The sequence below is a fragment of the Brachycentrus maculatus genome, unplaced genomic scaffold (assembly GCF_059751285.1).
Source record: "Brachycentrus maculatus isolate JH-2025_06_01 unplaced genomic scaffold, ASM5975128v1 h1tg000424l, whole genome shotgun sequence".
NCBI classification, from domain to species: domain Eukaryota; kingdom Metazoa; phylum Arthropoda; class Insecta; order Trichoptera; family Brachycentridae; genus Brachycentrus; species Brachycentrus maculatus.
Genome location: NW_028281172.1, coordinates 84332 through 109535, shown reverse-complemented (window position 1 = coordinate 109535; position 25204 = coordinate 84332). Strand labels below are relative to the sequence as shown.

The 25204-nt window shown below is 32.0% G+C and overlaps 2 protein-coding genes across 2 annotated transcripts; one reads left to right on the top strand and one right to left on the bottom strand.

Moving 5' to 3' along the window:
• The first annotated feature begins 283 nt into the window (after nucleotides 1-283).
• On the top strand, nucleotides 284-2591 carry LOC148302654 (tRNA-dihydrouridine(20a/20b) synthase [NAD(P)+]-like). The gene is made up of 2 exons (XM_088271300.1): nucleotides 284-531; nucleotides 1463-2591. Exons 1-2 carry the CDS (start codon nucleotides 407-409, stop codon nucleotides 2493-2495), a joined length of 1158 nt encoding a protein of 385 aa, XP_088127426.1. The 5' UTR covers nucleotides 284-406; the 3' UTR covers nucleotides 2496-2591.
• Nucleotides 2592-6478: 3887 nt separating this feature from the next.
• Nucleotides 6479-24432, bottom strand: LOC148302653 (E3 ubiquitin-protein ligase MIB2-like). Its single transcript, XM_088271294.1, has 21 exons — nucleotides 24256-24432; nucleotides 22358-22525; nucleotides 21754-21925; nucleotides 21480-21595; nucleotides 20480-20579; nucleotides 19839-19924; nucleotides 17860-18017; nucleotides 16199-16265; nucleotides 15048-15196; nucleotides 14521-14874; nucleotides 14056-14217; nucleotides 12924-13070; nucleotides 12352-12499; nucleotides 11526-11716; nucleotides 10876-10951; nucleotides 10642-10784; nucleotides 10379-10558; nucleotides 9124-9352; nucleotides 8150-8299; nucleotides 7356-7505; nucleotides 6479-7193 (listed from the first exon to the last, which is right to left on the bottom strand). Exons 1-21 carry the CDS (start codon nucleotides 24311-24313, stop codon nucleotides 6946-6948), a joined length of 3252 nt encoding a protein of 1083 aa, XP_088127420.1. The 5' UTR covers nucleotides 24314-24432; the 3' UTR covers nucleotides 6479-6945.
• Nucleotides 24433-25204: the final 772 nt, after the last annotated feature.

Genomic DNA, 25204 nt, shown 5'->3' with positions numbered 1-25204 from the left:
TTGATTTTTTATTTTCCAAAATCAATAACAACTGTGTCTCCTTGATAAGGAATACAAAAAACAAATACAAATGATAAAAAAAAAATTGCATTGTAATATATGTTAACCCTTTTCGTCATATTGTCTCTAATTATTTATTTATTGCCACTGATGACCTGATGTTTATTGATTCATAAATAATCTTATTTGAAAGATACATTTTTTGATTTTCTGTTTTTGTATTATTATATAAATGTTCATATATTTTTGTTTATGGTAATATTTCAAATGTCAAATCTGATTCGTGTGATTCCATGCCGTTCCATGCCCATGTGTCATATATATTTAGCAGCTGCGTTAATTGCGTATTATTCCTGATGTTTATAATTGTATATAACTAATAAATTTAACGCGTTACCCCACAGAAATGGATAAAACAAAAGTCGATATTTCTTATTTGTTCGCCCAATCAAAACGAGAAAAAACATTTTTGAAAGTTTGTGCACCAATGGTCAGATATAGTAAATTACAATTCAGAACTTTAGTGAAAAGGTAAACAGTATAAATTACTTATTAGATCAACATAACTATAACTTAATCATTGATTAATTTTTATGGATTTTACCTATAAAACCTTTTTAAACATTTCGTTTAGTATGTGTAATATTTTATTTTAGAATATTATGACATGTTTCATATGCTCTTCTTCCTGAAATTCCTGATCTCTTTCCTTCCTGTATCTTCAGAGCTGGTTCTGATGTAAAATGTTTGCTAGCATTAGGGATTTTAGTTCATCAGTAGTTGCAAGGTACATTTGGCTAATAGTAGTATTAGTAAGGTCAGAGGTAAACATAACTGAAATTCTTAAGCTTAATTTTTATTTTGTTACTTATAATCTTCTTTGAAAACAACTTTCGTGTTATAATTTCTCAATACTTTTTTTCACATATCGCTCACTCCTTTCAACAACGTCATATAATAAAATTCTTGATTTTTCAGATCGTTTTTTTAAGTTTAAAAATATAATGAAATGTACTAAAAATAAATATCAAGCCACTTATTGAACTTTTTACTGTGCAACAGATCTTTATAGGTAAAACCTGAATGTTTTTTCTCCATTTGAAAAATATTTAGTATATTTAAAAAAATAATTAAACAATACATTTTCTTCAAAATACAAAAACAACACTTTCTGCCCTGTAGCGGGTAAATATTAAGTTAAAAATATGCCACTTTTGCTGGGATAAAGTACATTTTTTGGGCATTCCGAAAACATGCACAACTGAAAATTGATGATTTTTGATTTATGACGTTATTGAAAGTGAGCGATGTAGATTATTCTTTATCAATATTTTTGAACTATACTATACATTCCGAAACATCCCTACAGAAGAGCCTATAAACATGCCATAATAACCCCAATAATAACTTACTAATGACCTTTATACGAAAACAATGCTTTCATATATTTCTATCTTTTCAGGCATGGAGTAGATCTTTGCTTCACCCCGATGATTTTAGCTGACTCTTTTTGTAGAAGTTCAAAGGCACGATTAAACGAATTTTCAACCAGTACAACAGACTCCCCAATGATAGTTCAATTTGCGGCTAAAACTATACATGATTTTGTTGGCGCATCCGAACTGGTATACCCTTATGCAGACGGTGTTGATTTAAATTGTGGTTGTCCTCAACGCTGGGCTATGAAAGATGGTTACGGATGTAGCCTTCTAAATGAACCTGAAGTCATTCATTCGCTAGTACGAAATTTAAAAAACTGTTTACCAAATTCTTTTAGTGTATCTGTTAAAATAAGACTCCTCAAGGACCTAAAAAATACTATAGATCTTTGCAAGGGACTCGAAAATTGCGGAGTCAACTTTTTGACAATTCATGGTAGAAGACCGTGGCAAAAATCCAGCGAAGCAGTTGACATAGCCGCCATGAATGAAATTAAAAGATCTCTTCAAATTCCTATGATAGCCAATGGTGGTGTAAAGTGTTTAGAGGATGCCAAAAGATTACACGAAGCAACTAATTGCGACGGTGTTATGAGTGCCCAAGGTATGCTGACAAATCCTGCTTTGTTCACGGGAACAGAGACAACACCACTGATGTGCGTGCAAGACTGGTTAAATATATGTGCTTCTGACGAGTCTATGACATTCCAGTGTTTCCATCACCACCTTGTTTTCATGTTAGAAAAGACATTGAACAAACAACAGAAAAAGATATTTAATTATTTATCTTCCCACAGAGAAGTTTACAATTTCTTAGAGGAAACTTTTGGCATAAAGCGAGAAACTCAAAATTATATTATTGGTGAAAATATAAAATGTGAATTTAAAAATGTAGACTACACAATATTAAAAAATATTTACTCTAAAAATCAAATAGACACATGTGATATGATCTATGACTCTACATTATCTGATGGAACATATTTTAATAGTAAAATATCACAAACTTATTGTGATTTGGATAATATGGAAAGTTCAATATTTAATGAATATTAATTAAATAAAAATATGATGGCTATAAATAATATTTATTAATTTAATAATCTTATAATAACTTTAAGACCTTTTCCCCAAATTCATGATATTATATAGATATCACTGGTTTTTATCATTATATATTACGTACATATAAAATGATAAAAACCTGGAACTAGTGAAAACACGTTACAAAGTTTTCAAAAGGAAAAAAAATAGCCATTTACGCTGATAATCTGCTAATCAGCTATTCCTGGTCCATTTAACAGTCCTACTTCTTCAAAAAACCTATTCTTTTGCATTTTCTTTAAGTGTTTGAGTTGGATCTTCATCGAGCAAACCCCAATTCGATGTCTTCAAACTTTTTCAGTCTTCCAGGGGGATCTTTACAGTGATGGGATTAAAAATTTTCATGAACCGGTTTGCCCTTTAAGTATTACCGCTACCCATAAAAAAATAGTTTTTACATTTATTCATTTATTTGTTTTTTATTCTGCACATACACAGAACATTGACATAACAACTGAGAATGCTCCAATTACAATAGTAGGTATAGATTTAAAAGGCATGTAAAAAGCAAATGAAAAAACTTCAAATGACAGTCGGTGCGTTCCGACACAAAGATATTAAAAGATAGAAAGAAAATATCAGCGTACAAAAAGATATATCGTCGTTCAAGCACATCCAATCATGTACTATCCAATATGCACCCTTTTGTAAACAGCGACTGCGATTCTTAACCACTATGAGTTATGAAAAAGGCACTGGGTTTTCTATTGCATTTTTTAATGTATTAAATGTTTCTATCTCCTTATGTGGGAGACCGGCAAGTTATAGAAAGGAAAACATTGTTTACTTGTACATTTTTTGAAGCGTATATCTTTCACGATATTCTTTTTACTAAGTGTAATAACTTAACCGAATTATTCCACTATTTTTTTTTCATCTTTCCAATATTTTTTCTCTTTGTGAGGTTCAAATATTTTTACATGGCGACAAGTAAACCGAGCGTACTCCGATACATGATCTCAATCGGAATATTGTGTGATAACAAAGGACGTGTGAAAAAACAATTACTTTACCAAAGGATATTGTAAACCATTTTGGATTGTTAAAAGTTTTTTTTAACAAAATCCTAGAGAATAAACACAATAATATACCCAAATATCACCGAAAATAGTTTGCTTATTGCCTAAAAGACCACTTTGAACGTGTAACAAATTTGGCAACTAGTATACGATAGCGAACAGTTTTAATCATAACACACATCGTTTAACCTAATGTGTGTGTGTGCATATACATATATAAGAAAACTAGGAAAAATCAGCATAACACAGTTGTCAAGGTTTACAGTTAACATAAATTATCATGTATCTTTCATATAACATTCTCTACTTTGAACTATGTATTTACACAAATAAATTACTGAAATGTAAAACAAATTTATCAATGTAAATGCAGGGGTCAAAAATAAAACTACATACATATATTAATAACCTCGTTTTACTCAATTTTTCTTCTCGAGTCTAATTAAATTGGAGTATGTGATTTTACCAAGGCTCTCAATTAACTATATTACAGGGATACACACCCTTATGCATTATACAACTGAGGATTTCTTTATTATTTACTTATTTAAATTCATTATGCATGTGTCTCAAAAAGGATTAATATTTTTGAAATTTTTGACAAATACAGTCGAACTCAGTTGTTACGAGCACGGATATAGCGAAGTCTCGCATATAACGAGGAAACATCCTTTGACATTTTGGTTTATTATATAACGAGCGAATTCAGTCGATCCCGTCTTCCTCGTTATAATCGAGTTCGACTGTATATACATATGTATTAATATTATTTAGTATTGTACTTTTTAGCACTTGGGCTATATAACCTGAGCTCAAAAAAGAACCTGTTATTTTGGAGCAATGTTTCAATACTAGAGAGCATGCTTTTTCAATTTCTATTAGACTCAACAAAATTCATAATTACTTCACAAATCACATTACATATCAAGAAAGTATATAAAAAATATAGATGTCAATGATAAAAAGGACGGCTATAAAATTCAAATTTAATCATATATTATTTCCTTGCACACATTTTGGCAAAATATTTTTATACATATGTATTACCCTTATTAATAAGAAAAAAATAATGCAGCAGAATTGTTTAGATAATATTTATGAAATTCTTTTATTCTATACTTTGGCAAAAACAACTGATAAAAAAAAATTAAATCCTTAAGCTGGGTATTTTAATAAAAATAGTATTATGCCTCTTATATTTACAAATTTGTCTATGACAAATGATTATAATTTCTATTTCAAAGGTGATAAGTCAAAAAAATAATAATATAAAGCTGCAAACCATCATGTGTGTGCATTTTAAATCAATTATCCAACAACATTTTTAAACTATTTTTCTTTTCGATTTACGTGCGTTTTCTTTTCTTCATAATTTAAAAGTTAGAGGTAAAACATTGTGACTGAATATAATATTTCACTCGTTTTATGTACATGTACACAAGTTTGTCAATAAATAAAATATATACATAATATGTACACAATTAATCTGCCGGAATCAAAGAGAATGATTGAAATACATAATGTATTTATTTACCAAAATAAAGATAGTACATACAATCTACATACCTATTACAAAAATCTAAGAATAAGTAAAACAGTCTTATAATTACAATCATTATCAAGGGAACATACATAGTATCTAAATATGTAAAATAAAAGAATAAGTCAACTAAAATATGGACATTTGTGCCTATTCTTTTGATGATTTCCAAATACACCCATGGATATGAGATTACAAATTACAAATTTTGGTTTTCATTTTTCAAGCATCACAAGAATCAAATATTTTGAAAAACTAGGTATAAATGTTCCTTTTTATATAATATTTATAGGCCAATAATAAAATACACCCATGGATATGAGATTACAAATTACAAATTTTGGTTTTCATTTTTCAAGCATCACAAGATTCAAATATTTTGAAAAACTAGGTATAAATGTTCCTTTTTATATAATATTTATAGGCCAATAATACAACTCAGGGGTGGAAAAGAGGTAGGAAAACCATTTTTCAACGCCTGCAAAATATTTTACACATATTTTAGATTTAAATAATTAATAGTAGCTATTTATGTTTGAAAATATGTACTTTATCACAGAGCAATAAAGAATAAGCCGAATAAAGACTAGAGTTTAAAATCATAATCCTGAATAAGTGAAATGCAACACTTATGATATGTGAACGCATTTTATAAATTTTCTGTGAGATAATTTCTGTTGATGTTAAAAAATCATTTTCTTTACAAAAGTGGATCAATCAATGTAACTTGTTTCCAACACATTGGAGCAGCTAAAATACTATACTAAAAAAATAACAATATTTCAAATGCAGTCACATAACATTGTGTTACATTACAAATGGGTAAGTATGTTTCTACAATTTATGGCTTATTCATGGTTTATATCTTATAAACTTAATATATTCGTGATAATATAACTATCTTCCCTGACTTTTATTGTTTTGAATTCATTTAATAAAATATAGTACTATAGTGTTATTGCAATTATCTGGGATGCACTAACTAGGATATTGAAGAGAAAAAACATACATTAATATATAAAGAGAAGGTTTTTTCCGTGAAATATTACATACCCAAATACTGAAAATAAGTTTTTTAAATATTTTATGAAGGTAAATTAAGTTTTCAGATGCACCATGGTCACCACACCACTGCTCTTGCTACGAGGTATTCACATCCTACGTAAGGTCGTTTACTCCAGAATACTTGATTATAATTCAGGTTATAAATCAATTTACTTATTTACAAACACCCGTTGATATAATTTGTGTTGTTGTACAGAGGCAGCTAAATATTCTTTGTAATGTGCAACCCCTTCAATAAAAATTAAAAAATTCTTTATAAAAAGTATATATATATATATATATATATATATATATATATATATATATATATATATATATACATAAAGTAATATAATAATTATAAAATAAGAATATGTAAAGCTTATAAGTCATCATATAAAATTATATATTTATCACAATGTTGAAAAAACTTCTATACTTTGTTTCTATATAAACACAAGTTTTCATTGTCACTTTCAATTATTTTAAACCTGACATTTCAGTCACCACGGTACATCTTTCTGTAACAAACATTTTGTTTAAACCATGTCTGTTGTCAAAAGAAAAGAAAAGAGTCAATTAAACGCAATATTTTTTTATCCCTGATAGTATCAAACACATAAATGCTTTTTTGTAAATTTTGAACACATTATTTTTTTAAACCCAAATATTACGTTAAATGCATCTGGTTTTGTTTTATTCTAGCGACTCTAGTCATCCAAAATTTATCTTTTATTTGGGTAAAGACTTGGCTCGAAGAATTTGATACAGAGACCGCAAAGGAAAACCAGCGTCCAGCTCAGTAGAGATTGATCTTGCTGGTGATGTCCTGGCGACACATGTGGCAGGTGGCCAGCGTGGCGGCGCACTTGGAGCAGGCTCCGTGGCCGCACAGGAAAGCGACACTGCGTCGCCGCTCTAGGCAGATAGGGCAGCAGTGGGCCTCCTCGATCTCTTGTATCTTGCTCTCCAGGTAGCGCAACCTCTCCGCTGATGGCTGGCGACTGCGACACGGTATGGTGCGCCCGTCTGTTGTCAACCGCCGCTCTGGTGACAAAATTATTTATATTATCAAGAAAATCAATTGTATGTCGATTGCAATATTATATTTCATGTGTACAAAATCTACTATATTTTTTAATCAAAAAATTCATTTATGTACAACAAAAATTTTAATCATGGACATGGATGGAAAAAAACTCTAGTAACCTATAATGGTGGCACAGATGAGGCATTTTTTCATCCTGGCCGAGCAATCTTCACAGGCTGGCCGGTGTCCACACGGCTCCAGTAAACAATTAGCTTCTGACAGCTCACAGCACACCACACATTCAGTTGGCTTGGCTCTAGATAAAATCCCTGAAATGAAATATTTAAAATTTATGTAAAACAATTCCACAAATAGGTTATATGTGTTTTTGAGTGATACTGTGCTTTACTAGATTTTTCCATCTTTTCTTTTAACATTTTTTAATTTGTGTATTTTTGTAACAAAACAATTTTATAATTTTTAATATGATAAATTAGCAAAATTTCTTTAGAGTACTAAAACAACTGATATTATCACCTTTCTAGCTCATTAAATGGTCTCACCTTTTTTTAAATAGATTCAAATAAAAATTTACTCGCATTTGGAAAAAAAAAATTGCATTTTAAATTCTGATGAGTAGTAAGTGAATCCACAATCCTAATCGGGGAATGAAATTTATTGGTTTTCTCTTTATCACTTTCAAAGAATTGTGATTCAGGTTTAAATGATTTTTTGGAGCGCAGGACTGATCACCTTGCCATCATGATAATATAATTAATGATCAAGTCAACACAGTGTCATTTCAATGGGTTGCGCGATACACCATTACAGTCCGAATAGGGGTTACACAAAGTGATTAGACTTGAACGACTCTATGTAACAGATTCATTTGAAATTCATAATCGAGAAAATGAGAAATACAATAATATGTATTTAGAAAGAATTAAACCCTAGCATTCAGGAATATACTTACCGACATTGGAAGGTGGAGAAGCAGATTTCCTATGTCGAGACGGGCGTACAGGATGTTGTGGACTGGAAGTATTGTTGGTTTTACCCGGAATCCCTCTATTCATCATATTGGCGTAGTGCACTGGACTACTGTTACTGCTACTACATTCACCTGCCAATCAACCAGAACCAAATACTTTAATATTCATATGTGAACCCATCAAAGCAGGAAAAGTGCTAAATTTATTTCCAAATATACAAGTATGAAATGCGGATATTAAACAACAGATGGCACCCCAATATAGGGTGGAGAAACAAATTTGACGTTTACGCCATTTTGTTCTACCACCAACAAGAGTCAACCTGCACATATGATAGTGTAAAAAAGTGTTTGGATTGCTGTGTTTAATATGTCAAAATTTATTTTAATTAAAAAGCATTCGCGGACAGTATTTTATTTTTTGTTTTCATTTGAAGAAAACTGCTGCTGAATTATACCGATTACTTAGAGAAACTTATGGTGAACATGCTTCATCGCAAGATACGTGCGAACGATGGTTTTGTCATTTCAAAAGTGGTGATTTCGATGTTGCAGACAATGAACACAGAAAACTGGCAAAAAAAGTACAAAGATGTGAAATCGCAAGCATTTCTGAAAGAAAACGATTCTCAAAAACAGCTCACAGATTAATTTAATGTTCGTCGACAAGCTGTTTCCAGTCGCCTGCATAGATGGGAAAGATTCAGAAGGTAAGCAGATGGAAAGGCGCCAAAACACATCTGAAACTTTCCTCGAACAATACGAAAAGAAGTTGTTTTTGCATCACATTGTTACTGGGGATTAAAAATGGATATATTTTGAGAATCCGAAGCTCGAAAAATCAATTCTCACTAGTTACAAAAGCATTTGTATTAATTGATTCAGAATATGGGATTAAAATTTCCTTTGAAACGGTGAAATGTATAAACATTAATAAATGAAATGAGTTTAGGTACCTAAATCAGCATAATTATGAAGATTGTAATAATTTCTTTTAGAAGGGGAAGCATTGACATTAACTCCTGTGTTAGCTCCTCCAAAGGCAGTTTCGCGGCTACTGTTGGGCAATTCCAGTCCCGGATGAGGACCGATGCTAAGACCTCCTAGGTATCTATTGGTCGGCTCTAATGCCTCTTCAGTGACATCTTCATTATTTGGAATGAAATGTGGTAGCAATTCTTCTAACTGAAAATTCAATAGTTTTGATTAAAATATTTTAAAATCATAAAATTAAATAAAAACTTTACAGACCAACAGCAAAATATTTTAGGTATGTAGATTTTTATAATTCGTATCCCTGGGATGACAAAGTTCCAATCAACATAATTTGGTAGTTAAAAGAGTTATCTATTGCATATGAAAGGGTTACATTTATATCTAGGGAAATTTATGTGGTACGTTTTAAAAATACTACATAACATGTGAAGTTTTACCAGAAAATTATGTATTATAAAATAAAGGTAAAATCCACCCAACATGATTTTTTGAGAAAAATGAGAGTAAAAAATTATATCCATATTTAGAAAAAAAATAAATAAATAAAATTCGGATATGGCTGAATTTGCAATTAAATTCAAATATACCTGCTTAGACCGAGGTTAGCCTCTGTCGAAAATTGTGCCAGTCAGTATTTGGGTATTTTGATCATGCTTTTTAATGAGTTATAATTGGGTCAAATTTACTTATCAATTTTTGTATAATAATTCATAGACAGTTTTATCATTCGAATTCAATTTTTATTTTAATAAATTCAAGTTATTTAAAATATATTTATTGGAATAAAGTTATTATCTTTGAAAAAAAGTTATTATTTTAGTAAATTTAGTAGATATATTAATATTTAAGAAAAATGTTCAATTGTTTTAAAATGTTTGAAATATTCCTGACATCTTTATTATAGAGTATTTCTGAACACAAAATATACCCTTTTTATCTGTCTTTTTTTTAAATTGGCAGAAGTAAAAGATTTTGCCTATTTTATCTAGGATATTTTAATATCACCGTAAAATATATATTTTTTAAAACTGTGTGCTTTAACATTTATCTTTTAAGTAAATACAAACTGCACAGGACGTCACTCTATTTGCAATCAATGTTAAGGTGAATTTGCTTAGTATTTCAATAAACTCTAAACATTAAAGCATTATTTTTAAAGGAAAACAAACATCGCATAGTAATCACTAAATTTATTTGACTGTAATGTATACAGACCTTCTTTCCACCAGTGGTAGAAACATCTATCAAGTCGTAAACACATTTTCCTTCCTTATTTTTTGCTTTGGGATCGCAGCCTTTTTTTATCAAAAAAATAATTATGGAATACGTAACTCTATTTGCACCCACATCATTTGGTGTTAACTTATCATAAATCGCAAATATCTCCGGACAATCCTGAAACACAATTGATTTTAAATAAAGTATCAAAGGTCGAGCAAAAATGAAATATAAATTTAATATATTACTCCGGGACTTACTTTACTATTTGGTTTCTGGGCTTCCGAAGATTGAGCATTTACTCTTTTCATATATGCGATATGCAACGCCGTGTTGCCATCTTCATCAAATGCAGTCACTAAACATTCCAAACTAACTAGCTGTTCAATAACGATACAATGTCCTGCAAGTAAACAAATTATGCTAATGAGAACAAACAGGAAAAGAAAATAAAACAGTCGAAAGATATGAGAATGAATTTGGAATTTACATACCTTGCGAAATGGACAATAATAATGGAGACTGGTGTCTATTATTTCTAAGATTTAAGTCTGCATGTCCAATAGTGACCTGCAAACATATTTAAAGAATTCTTGTGAAGTTTAATGAGTCATCTGATAATCAGCTAGTTTCTTTTTTCTTTGAGATACAAATCTCTTTCTTTGTAACTCAATTTCGTCTGAAATTATTATTTTCAAATATTTCATTTTTCCGCTAAATTGTACCGTTTTTTTAATTAGATGCATAAAGCCATTTTAAGTTTTTAAAAGTAAATTTGGATATAAGAAAAACATAAAATAAAAATAAAATTAAATGTATAAAAAGGTACATAATCAATGTACTTTTTGATAATAATTAAATACTTTCAATGAGGTCCTTTTAGAGCATAAACACTAGTGGCCCATGGGGTGTATTTGATTCACTTTGTATATGTAGGACAAAAGAAGGAATTGTATTCAAAGACATATCCATTCAATAAATTTTACAACTTGTTCCTATTCTCAAGCTGGGTGATTGTAGTCCCCCATTTCAACCTCACATTCCAACTAAAAAAGTACCTACTTGAGATTTTTTCTTGTAAAATGGCCTAAATATTTATTGCTATTCAAAGAAAAACAACCGGGGCCATTGAGGAAGTACTAACTAGAGCGCTGACAGCTTGAGCATGGCCATTCAAAGCGGCCAAGTGGAGGGCGGAGAAACCATCTTCCTTGGGACGGTCCACGAGAGAAGGCGCACGGCGACAGATGGCGGCACAGGCGAAGGCGTTTCCCTTCAAAGCCGCATGCTGGAGGGCATTAAACCCACGCTTATTGGCCAATCCAAAATTGGTATCTGCGGAGAACCATTTTAAAAATCAATAATCAGGCGCTTACTTACATATTTTACCAAAAAATATTTTCCACATGTTCAGAGCAGTGTCTAACAAACAACTTTGTCTTAGAGAAGCACTCTCAAAGGGCAGTAAATTTTAAAAAAATTATACAATTGATTCTCGATTTACTGAAATGGATGGTGGGAAAATTCAGTTAATAAAACAACTGTTATATAATAATAATAATATTAATATTGTTAATATTATTGTTTTTTGAAAAAACTGCAGAATCATTATTTGAATTTTATACTTTTCAGAAAATGACTTGGGAACTTTTTAAATATCGCAGAGCGGAAACTCGGCATAGAACTTGGACGTTGGACGATGCAGTAGACTTGGACATGAGTGGTGCAAAGTCAGGACTCAGTAGTGGAAGTCAAAGAGAAAAGTGAGTCTAGGGGAGACAGTGTAAAGAAAAGAGTCAATGAGAAAACTAAGTTAAAGAAGATGAAGAGTACCACGTCGGTAAGAATAAATCCTAACTCGACCAGATGACTTATGTTCACATTTAAAGAAAAATAGTACCACGTCATGATTGAATTGAAAAGTTGGAAAAGGAGTGGAATTCTAGTAAATAGTGTTTGATTATAGTTACCAGGATAGTCACACAACATCTGAATTATTCTCATGGAACCGGTGAGCGGTGCAGGGGTGGTGGTGGAGGAGGTGGAAGGGGGCGACCCTCCCCCACTACTACACTGGTTGTTGATAGCATCATGCAAGGCAGTATCCCCATAAGTGTCCTAAAGTTTACAGTTTACTATTAAAATACTGTGTATATATTTTTGCAAAGACAGAGTGGTGTGGCGTTCTATTCTCTTTGCCTACCCCTGCGGAGAAGCGGCGTGATGGTTAGTTAGTTAGTTTTTTTTTATATATGTACTATGCCGTTTTCTGTACCCAAGTGGATCTAAATAAAGCACACGAAAAAAAGGATCTATATTGGAATTTTTTACAAATGAACACATTTCAATTTTAATTATTTTGTCAACAGAAATTCAGATTATTTTTTTAGCTCTGTTTAAATTTTTGGACCCTTCAGTTTATACAAATAAGCTTCTTCTGTACTTAAAACTAATTTTAAAATACAGTAATATGATGTCAAAATACAAAATTCTTTATTTCTCTTATAAAAAAAATCCTTAATAATTCAAAATAAAAATGCACCTGCAAATTGACATTAGGGTTATGTTGCAGAAGAACCCAAACACAATGCGGTAGACATTTGTGTGCTGCAATGTGTAATGCCGTACATCGGCTACGGTTTACAGCGTTGATGTCCACATCTTTATCTGACAGAAGTATTTCCAGTATCTGTTGAGAAAAAAAGTTAGGAACCCATCACATATAAGTATTTAAAATTTATTTAAGTCACGGGAGTATTTCAATGTATTGACAGTGGAAATTTGGAACCGAAAAGCAAATGGTAGTAAGTTCAGTATTTAGGTAATATGACAATTGTCACGAACCAAGAATAAGGCTTTAATGTACTGAACATTCAGAGTTCACTAGTGTTTTGATTCAAAACTATATTTAAAATAAAAGTTGTATGAAAATACTTTATTTAGAGTCATGTCAATGAGAAGCATATAGCAGTTTGTCTAAAAATACTCTATGATAATTATTTTTTAAAAATCTAGAATATTTAAAAACATATATGCAAATTTGATTTAAATAGAGTCATACTTATAGAGAACCTACTTAAAACCAGGGCTTTTTTTTAAACAAAAAAGGTCAATCAAATCTAGATAACAATGCATTATGCGTGATAATGAGTTGAGATAACAGAAACTGCAATGTAATGGAATATACACATAATACATAATAATACAATTAGATAGATGTGAAAATAAATGTTTATAATTCTAGATTCCAATTTCTTTTCTGGACCTGTTAATTTAATATGTGAAGTACAGTAAAGGCTCATTAATTGAAGGGAATAAAAAGAGAAAAATACAATATTTAGAATTTTAAATTATAAAATTTGAAAAAATCAATTACTCATTTTTCATGTATAAAATGATGCAAAGCAATCTTTCCAAAGTAATTGATATTTTTTATTTGAAAATAACAAAAGAAGTAAAATGTAAATTTGAATAAAAAAATATGTGTATTCATTGTTTTTTTTTAATGCTGTTTTTTTTCTAGCCTATTTTTATAATATTAATAATTTCATTGGTGTAAAAAATCATTATAAATATGTTTTGAATTATGGCAAACATTTAATTTAAGTTGTTCAAATTAAAGAGCTCTCACTGTAATCATTTGACTAATTTAGCCCATTATTCAAATGTGTAACCTCTGGTTGGTTGCCAAAAGCCGCATCATGAAGTACCGAGTCCCCGTCATCGTCCACGGCAGTGGGACGTGCTCCCCGAGACAGCAGGAACTGCACGAGGGGGCGGTGACCTTGGTACGCCGCCACCTGCAGCAGGGTCTTCCCGCAGTATGGAGTATCAATCTGTCCAGACAAAGAGAGGGTCTAATAATCAATATCAGTTTATTTTATCCCTCTTCACATTAAAGGTGGGGACTGACCGGAACATTTCGTCGTAACATAACATTCGCGGCGAGCATCCGAACATCGGATGTAGTACTCGGAACAAGCTCGGCCGATATTTGAGCAGTGGCCGATTTACTAAGGAATTCAAAAGAGATTAAGAAAAACCTTTCTCTCATGTAATTAGCGATCAATATAAAACTGTATTAATTTAACTACGGGAGAAGAAATGAGAATAGTATAATAAATAACAATAATACGTACAATGGTTTTATCTTTCTCATATAGCTCCTTGACATATTCCAAATTCCCCTGAGCGACTTTACTCATCAGAAGTCTCATTTCCGGCCGATCGGGGCTGGAGTCAGGGGGTGCCGGAAGGGCGCTGTGCCCCGGCAGCAGAGGCACGGGGCCTGGGACGGGAAGGGGTGCCGCAGGGCATCCTTGGGCCGCTCTGGCGACAGGAACAACTGGCGGCTCGGGTTTAGTGCAGCGCTGAACCAGCACTACACACTGGGGGTTGAGGGTCCACATTTTCTTTGTCACATCGTCCAGTATTTGTATTCGAAGATCCCCATCTGCGTAAACATTCATCACAGTCCCAACTTTGCCCAAATCCTGAGACAAAAAGAGTTAATCAACATGACATGTATTAAATATAAAAAAAGGATAGTACAATCATATTTGTTGTCTTAAAGTCTGCAGAAAAAATGTTGCCAGTTTAAAAATCTAATCTAAAAAAAAAACACCTTTACTTAAAATGAGAAAAAATTTAAAAATATTTTTCTTACGGTCTCCATTGCTGGCACCCATTCGCCGTGTTGTCTTTGCAGTTGGCGTACTTGAGGGAGGTCTGATATAATCCGAACTGTGTCTCCGATTCTGTACCAAGCCACAGCCACCAGTGCAGCGGGATGAAACGTCCAACGGTTCGGGCATCCTACAATATGTCGCACACTTAATTTACACACAATATTTTCTATTTTTCTTTTTTTATAGAAAAATATAGTCATCATAACCATTACATAAGTAATAAGAATTGCTTAAAACTACACTAATATTTTTAATATTCTTATTTATTTTAATATACTTTATGATAACACCCCCTTGTGGGCGCTGGCGGTCTAGAGGGGGGCGGCAAGGGGCCCAGAAAAAAATGGGGGGTGTTGAAGTGGTTTAGGGAGTCTATTCACTGAAATTAAAACCTACCTACATAAATACTACACAAATTGCTCCCACTGGTAAAATAGCATCGTTCAGAATTAAAGTAATAAATGTGGTTTTTAAGATGTAAAGTTTTAAAAATTTGGGGGGCACTTAAAATAATTGATTTTTAAAGTGGGCGATAGACGAAATAAGTTTGAGAACTACTGCTCTATAGGGATTTTATAAAGAATAAATAAGATGGTATCGTCGTCAAATATCTTTTTTATTAAATGATTTCAAATTTGTATATAATTTTAACTCCATTAACTAACTAAGTAGGCAGAGAGAATAGAACGCCACACCACTCTGTCTTTGAAACATTCTTGGCCTCTTCTGCATTTATGCATCTCTTCATACATACCCGCCGATTTTTTTGACTCACCTAACCTAACATAACCTAACCTAACCTGACCGCTTGCAAGTATTTAACATACCTGATCGTGACAAATTTTTATCGGTCTTTCTCGGCTCCTTTTTTCTCATCACTACATTTGCCTCATCAATTTATTTTATAGTTCTTTCTTAACTCATTTGTTCCACATGTCCAAACCATCTAAACACACCTTTCTTAATCTTATCGATACTGCTTATCCCAGCTTTGCATTCCTTCATTATTTCACCATTCGAACATCTAAAATCGTTTTGCCAAACTGGCAGTACACAACTGAGTCCTGGTTTCAATCCTAATGCTTGGAGTATTTTTTTTCTGCTATGCAAATCTACATGAAAATAATACCTTCATGCTGAACTCTGATATCTCCTCTCTCCGTTACTCTGTGAACGACACCAATCTTTCCAATATACTAAAAATAAGAAGAAAAAAAACATATGTCAAATATTAAACTTGGACAATGGATCGATGAGATGAGATTGGAGATGTAGGATCAAATTCAAAAAGCAGATTAAGTAATAAATTCTTTGCAAGAATTGTATATATTGTTGGGTTAATGGATTTGATCACTAAATGCTACTAATCACACTTTGAAATCAGTGCTCAATAATTTCCTAATAATTAACACATTATATTCATTACATTTTGACGGTCTTATATACTTAAAATTTTGGACATCTCAACATAGATGAATAAGAAAATGGATGTCTGTCACAAGTGATTACTTTACACCAGTGTTCCGCAACCGGTGTGCCGTGGCACACTGGTGTGCCGTGAGCCGGATACAGGTGTGCCGCAATCAAATTCAATGTATATGACATTTTACAATTTTTCATTATGTATTTAATACACGATGACAAAATAATTTTCATAATATTGTTTATTTTTCAAAATGTAGGATATAATAATTCTCTCTCTCTCAACCCTTATCCGCACCCCAATGGTGCATAGGGCACTGCATCATATAAGTGCAGTGTTATCTTGATAGTTAACACATGAAGGAAAGGTGATTAACCCTCTGCTTCAGGTATCAGGCCAGGGTAGTATGTATTGAATAAATATTAGACTGAAAAAATATTTTATATTTATATGACCCCCCCCCCTCTGGAAATCGAACCCGGGACCTCCAGAACGGTAGCTGAGCGTGCTGACCATTACACTACGGAGGCGGATAATAATTACTACAGTTAAATAATTTTTCAATGGTCTATATACTTTAGCTTTTGGTGTGCCGCGAATACTATGAACAATTTTAGTGTGTCGTAGGTGAGAAAAGGTTGCAGATGACTGCTTTACACACATGCAACATTTTTCTCCAAAAATAGCTACTTAATGGAGAAAGCCAGATTTGTGAACAAGTATTTTGGACACACTCAAAACGTTGTAAATAAAATAATCTGGTCAAATTTAAAGCTGCATAAAAATTTTTAGATCATGTTTTCAGGTGTTTCCATGTATGTAAAAAAATCTGGTTAGGATCTTATATACATCTAAATAAAAAGGTCTATGGTAAATAAAAGCTTTTTCAATCCAACAAAGATGGCTCTAGTGAACTCACATGTACATTGTTATGAGATGAATATTATATGTAGGAGATCCAAAAATTTGAGTAGTGTGGTTGTCAATCATCGGTAGAATGGTGAATGTTGCATGTGTGTAAAGTGATTACTTAACCAGCGTTTGACGGGTCATAAGCCCTATAAAAAGCTAGAATTTTACATTCTTCGTCATCTATGTCTCAATGTCAAAATGTAGCACATTTTTCTTGGTCTTTTAAAAACATTAGATCGAGGTTTCACTATGTGTTAATAATTCTCATAATATGTATATAGGTTTGCTATACATGGGCAAACTTTTGTCTCGTGACGATGATGTGTCAAATTAATTTGACATTTTGATTGAACTTTTTTCTAGAAAACTTTAAATTGTAATGTAAAGTCACCATATACTGGATTATGATTAGTTTTACCTAGAGTTATCTGGTATAATGTTTTCAGTATACTTACATCGGCCATGCGGGGATTCCAGCCCCCGTGTCCTTGCTGCAGATGGCGGAGTGTGTCAGCATCCAGTGCCACCCTCACGCGGTCTCCGGGACACAACCGAGGCGCGGCTTCACTCTCCGCCGGATTCTCCCCCGCCACAGAAGCATCTGCCGTTTTCCCTGAATTCAAAAATACTAATTCAATAAGATACAGTAGAGCCTCTAATTTTTTTAACGTTTATTAAAAAAATTACTTATAAATTGTTAAGGCGTGTAAAAACTCGGAATGTAATATAGAATTAGAAAAAAAATGTTTATAAAAATATGAATTTATGACAAATATTTAATCCCTTTTAACTAGAAAACTGTTTTAACCTGTCCGGGTGTGAGTTTTTCCGGACAAAACTGTATCTGAGGAGTGAATTTGTTTTTGTTTTTTTTTTTTTACTTTTACAATTTTATATTATAGTCTATGCTATAAGCAACATATTTTCTTGAATAAACAAAGATATTTACACCAGTAAACATGGTTTATATCAAAATCATCGAAATATCGATAAATCATGTTTTTAACATGTTTTGATATAAATCGTGTCATAAATCATATTTTGTATCGGCCGTACATGTACGTCCATACTCCTTTGAGAAAAGTTTGGTATGGCCGTACATGTACGGCCATACTCCCGGACAGGTTAAGACAATTGTTTTTGCCGATGCTTCAAAGTTTGGCGAAAATGTGTCACAGCATTATCATTGAAAAAATTTGTAGCACGAATAGCCACCTCCTTATTAGAGTGATGCTTCTTAATGTACGATGCAACAGTTTCCCATGCTTTCAGCATTTCTCTTATTGTGCTAGAAGATTGTTGCTTTGCTACTTCCTCCTCCATTAACAAACTCTTCTCCATAATTTCTTACTGTGAAATTTGATGCAACTCCAAAAGCTCTTCAATGGTCAGCTCTTGGCTGAAGTCTTTCACAACAAGCTCTTTAATATTGTTGTTATCTACCTCGAGTCCCATAATATTGGCTAACGACACAATCTCGTTGACTGCGGACTCCACAGTTACTGTTTCAAAATCACATTTGACAACGTGAATGTGGTGAAAAAGGGACTTTCCCTTCCTCTGTTACTCGTTATGCAAAACATCGCTCGTTAAGGGAGCAATTTTTCACAGTTTTTTTTGCTTGTTATGAGAGGTTCCATTGCATCTAATTTAGCAGCTTGGAACTACTGGCAGAAGTTATTTTGAAGATAAACTAGATGGACACTATGATGGAGGTAACAAAAATCACTAATATATTGATTGTATTATTTATTTTTATTTTAAGCTGTTTAGAACTTATTTAAATTATTGCACAGAAAAGTTCACTTTTTATAAAAACAAAAAAATTAAATCTTGTTATCCCGCATAGCGTCTTGGACATGTGTATGAAAATCCAAAGTTTCAATGTTATGATTACTCTTTAAAAATTAGTTCATTATTATCTTTCAACTAATCCCATAATCCGCAATATTTTTATTGTGTCCCAATCTTTATTCCCAAGAGCTGTACTTCACCTAACGAATTATTCATCTCAATTCTTTTATTGGTATCTCAACAAAGATGAATAAATTTATTGGGATGGAATATGGAGCTCTGGGCCTACCATCGGTGAATGAGTACTAGATTATTAATATCACTTAAACCAACCAATGGCAAGGAGTAATTAGAATGAAAGACAGTAATTATTGTGACTCTTCCCCTTGTAATATTGCTAATAATTGTCAAAGAAATTCCCATATTCTAAGCCGTCAATCTATTTTTTTATAAAATTATGTTTTTTTATAACTATGACTGGTATTTTTTATGACTGGTGGATGATAATTACAGAAATGAAATGTTGAAAGAATGATTATGGTATAAAAGCAGAAATTCTGAAATGACTACCAACTATAAATAAAGTACATAAATATATTGAGTACTGCACAATTGAAATCAAATGGATTATAGCACTTACCTAAGACAGGAAGATGATGGGTATAATAGAATCCTGAAGTAGCTGGAGTGATGAATTTCAAATCCATTATTCCTTTGTGTCCAACTCTGTTGAGATGTTGCATTTTTTAATGAATTATTTAACATATACCAAGAATCTAATAAACCATGATTCATTAAAACAGTAAACATCTGGTACATGCCTCACATTATCAGAATAAAGAAAGACGATATGGGGAACAAAATTATTTCAATATATAAATTTCTTAATGAAACTCTTGATGAAAGAGATTGATAAAACACAGAGTAGATAAATTATTCAACTTTTTTTACCACCAACTAGGTTTCGATATTTCAATTGATTTTTTATAATAGAGGTTTTTGGATATTTATACATTTACCCCTATCCCACAATGACCCCTCAAGTTTTTTTTTAAATATTTTAATATTCATATAAATATTAACAATTGTGACAATTATTATACATCCCAGTTTGAAATATAACAATATGGCAACAATTTATAAATCCCAAAAAGAAAATGAAATTCAGCAAACTGTAATGAAAAAATTAAATCAAACACACAATGAATGATGGCAAAATGACTGTGTGTATCCAATCTGTTCTAATTTGATCCGGAAGCAAAATAAAAATAAAATATTTACCGGTAGTCGTTTTTGGTCCCATCTCCCCACTGGACACAAGCCACTGAGCGGCTAGATTCATTTCCCCAACAACAAATGTCTGTTACTTTGCCAGTCGAACCTGTATTCCAATGATATAATTGTATAAGTGTTCTTATCGCTATAAATCTAATTTTTCATTAGTTAAAATTTTTCATTTGTTTGAATGTTAAATGGTAATTTTAAAGCTGAATGTGCTGTTCTTCCTTCATCCAGTTGGGTGCCAGCTATTGGCTTGTGATCGTATTTTAGCTAATATATAATACTAAATGAACTACGTATCTGATGTAGACTTGGATTGAACAGCTTTGAATATTTTTTTTTACTTTTAAATGTGTGATTATCGTGATTATTGTGATTGCGCTTTGTATGCTCCAAAAACTCCATACATTAATAAAAACATAATAATGCCGGCCGCCACTCATCAGGTCCAAAATTACTTAATTAATTAATGAAAGCAAGTGCATTAGAGCTAGACTAATATATAACAAAAAAATTGTGTCATTTGGTCCATTAGTTCCAGAAAAATAATGTTTTTTCTTCATATCTTAACTACAGCGTGTTTTCGATTGGCGTCGCACATTCAATTCCCGCCAAATGAAAAATAAATACAAGAAAGATGTATGTTCAATTGGTCTGGGTGTTTGTGATTTATTTTTCACACCTAATTTCCTTATCAAAGTCAAAGCCTCTAAAAGAGGCTTTGCGGGTTATTCCTTTTTTTTAAACTAATATTTACTTCAACTCTAACTTGCAAAAATGATTTTTGCTACCTGAATCTGGACCCTAGTATGTAATAACCATCCGGTGGTGAAGTTAATTTTTTTTTTAATTAGGTTAGTTTTTGTATGGTTGAACTAATAAAATTCAATTCAACCAAATACTGATATGTAACGGTAATCAATTAAGAAAATTTTCTACAATTTCCGATATTTTATAGGAATATAATCATATGAATATAAATTAAAAATTATTTACAAACCTTCACCGCCATCTTGGTTTCCCCATTTCCAATCGTGTCCTCTTTGAACAGTAGCTCCTACGTATATACCCTTTATCAATAACTTAGCTTCATTGAGCCGGGGTGTTAATTTTACTCTGTGGACAATTCACATAGATTAATGACAAAATGGCTGATGTAAATCAAATAGTAAACCTTATTGATCTATCACTATTTCTTACTCAATTATTATAAAAGCAATACAACATTATTATTCTTATTATTATTTTTAAACCATTATCAAACAAAAACTCACCCCGATGATATTGGACTTTCGTATCTAAGAAATGGATGTTCTAGGTTATGTTTCTCTGAATGATAGCATGGAGTGCATAGATCGTAGTCATAACATATAGTGCATTTATATCGCATTCCCACAATACCATTTTGTTTACAAGAATCACATTCAATATTTGGATGTCGAACGCCTGAAAATCAAAACACAATTTCTAATTGTATGTAGAAATCCATCCACTCTGCCCCCCGAATTCCAACAACATAATGTTAGTACATAAAATTGACGATTAATATATTAGCCGTAGTTTTAAATGTAGGCTTTACCGTTAATACTGATGAGTAACAGCTAAATTATACTACCCAACTTTTATCAATATTACAGACGAATAAAATGCAACATTTTAATGATTAAAATAAAATGTGTTTGTTACAAAGGTTTCATAAAAAAAAAAAACAATAATTTTGCGGGCTAAACATTTTTTTAAACAACATTGAAGAGATATAAACAGAGTCTGACAGAAAGACAGAACTCGCACTTTCAATGCCATGTAAGAACCATTCCGTCTGACTTTGCACCCTTATCCGTTGAACCCACCCCTAAGACCAGTATTGGGAATACATACCACACTGTGCAGTGTCTATCACAATTAGGTCAAATTGGCCTTGATAGCCGGTACGGTAATTGGAACGTAATCCACAATCCCAACAGACTACGACTGTCTTATCAGGTGAGCGCTTACTACCTGCCTGACCCAACTCACACACTGTTCCAGAAGAACCAATCCCGCCATCTGTAACCCAACACACACACATTATTAATACTCTGCTAATAGATTCATAATGAAGCTTGTGAGTTAAGGAGGAGCAGAAATTAAATACAATCAACATTTTAATAACTGAATATTAAAATGTTGATTGTATGTGATGATAATGGTTATAAATAGAAAAACAATTTACATAGATGGCAGTTTTGGAGCCGGTTTTCTTTGTTTTAATACTTTTAAATTTACAAGTTTAACAACAACAAAAACATTCCTCAACGGTGTACACAAACAAATTAGGTTTACAGCAGTGGCAGATTTAGCATTTGAGATTAAATTTTGAGGGCCCCTTTTAAATGTTTTTAAAGACTCACCTGTAGAGAAATTCACATCATTTAATGTTTGCAATATGATTTTGATTATTTTTGTAAATACATCAGTATTTAAGTAAAATTTAATCTAACACTCTCCTTATCATTCATCGTTCACTTTGGTATTAGACAAAAAACCATGAATGATAAGGACAGTGTTATGGTAGGAACTGAACTGAGCCATTTCGTCGTAACACATTATGATGCGAGTATTCATATAGTCAGTACAGCGAGTCGAGCGCTCCATCCATAGTTTCGGTTGCTCGCTGATACTCGCCGCGAGTGATGTTACGAGGTTACGTTACGACGAAATGCTCCCGTCAGTCCTTACCTTTATATTACCATAGAATCAAGTAAACAATGGTTTTAATTTACAAAATAAAATTGAATTGTGTATGGGTAAGTTTGAAAAAATATGGAAAGAAAATGATAAAAAAAACACCGTAAATGCCTTTTGTACAAGAATATAAATATTAAAACCCAAAAATACATAGCAAATATTTAATACATATTTAAATATTTAATGTATAATATTAATATGTTTTAATTATTTATTTTTATTAAATTGTCCACCTCTGTAGTTTAATGGTTAGCATTTTCGGTTACCATATTAGGGGTCCCTGGTTCGATTCCCAGAGGAGAAAATAAATGTGGTTTTTCACTGTAATATTTATTTATTATTACCCAGGAATGGTACCTGAAGCGCAGGACTGATTATCTTGCCTTCATATAACAAACAATCTAATAAACATTGTATAAATTTGATGCAGTGCCCTACGCACCATTGGGTGCGGATAAGGGTCAGTAGTAGTAGTAGTAGAATTAATTTACGAGAGTTCTAAATCAACAAACCTAAGGGGAGAAAATAATATATTCTAAAAATAAACAGTCTGAAGGAAGTCTAAAAATAAGCATAGGAAATACTTCTGCCCCTACAGCGCCATTATTCACATACTTCTAATTATAGACATATTTAACTGAAAGACTAACACACTTTTCCTGCAAGTTCAAAAATAAGAAGTATATACTTAATGCAATCTTGGTAATAGAAACATTAAGAACCATTTTAAGGGCATAAAAATATTAATTTATTTTATAAAACGGTTCATACGATAAAATAACATAACAAGACCATTTCACGGAGAGTATATAAGAAAAAAGAAGAAAAAAAAATAATGTTGAGCCCTTTAGAGCCTACTAGAAACATGGTTTTCTGTTAATAAAACAATGTCAGCCCGTAAATAAATTCAAAGACAGATCGCAAATACATTCTAAAAAAGCAGACATTTTTAGAAATACTATTCTAATTAAAACAGAATGTTGATTTCCACAACCAAAAACAGATGTAAGAAATGTAACAAGATAAAATATCAGTAAAATCTAAAATACCTTGATCGCCCCATATCCAATCTTGTCCTCTGATAACTCTGACTCCGGGGGTGTACATTTTGAATAAAAATCAAAAAATGCAGGATTTATTCGACATCCCCATTCGCCCATTTACTTTCGTTGGCTGTTTCCGCGACAAGTAATAAAATACAGCAAAGCATAAACGGTTATCATGTTTACACTTATTTTGAATCCCTTATTAAAAATTTAATGAGTACACAATATCGAGTGTATCAAGTAAATACGTTTTAATATGTTTTGAAAATACGATAACAGCTCAAGTTTATTTTCTTCTCTTAATCCTGAACGATACGAAACGCGAGTAATGTCAAATTGTCAATTGTTGTCAATTGTACATCCAAAGAAAAAAGGTTACTAAACGATACTAAATATGGCAATAGACAATATAAGGACATAAGTGCTTGCTTATGTTTATGCAGTATCTACCAATTTATCAATTATCTGGGTAGAATATGGGCGTCTGTTTACTACCCGGAATTACACGGAATTTTACCGTCCGGCACGTCAGTTAGTGTTTTAAAACGACGATTGGCTTGGATTGGTTTGTACTTTTGTCCATCTTTTTTCGGATCGGTGCGTGAATACGTTGCGCTTGGTCAGGGATAAATTCATTTCCTCGTGTCTTCTCATTCACTCATGTCTTATAATGCTTTATTTCGAGAATTAAGTGTTTATATTTTTTCGCATTTATTATATTTTAATTAAAGTTCTATTGTGTTATGTTTATTTCTGTTAAATTGTTTCTTATAATATAAAAAAATATCAACCTTATTTATGATAATCAATATACGTTATGTTTTGTTTGTTTTTCCTTATGTTATTGATAGTAAAATATTCAAAAAACGTTTTCATTCCACCAACTTTGGCAGTAAAAACAAATTAAAATAAATATTTTGGTAATCTAAGTGACTGCAACAAGGTTCTATTT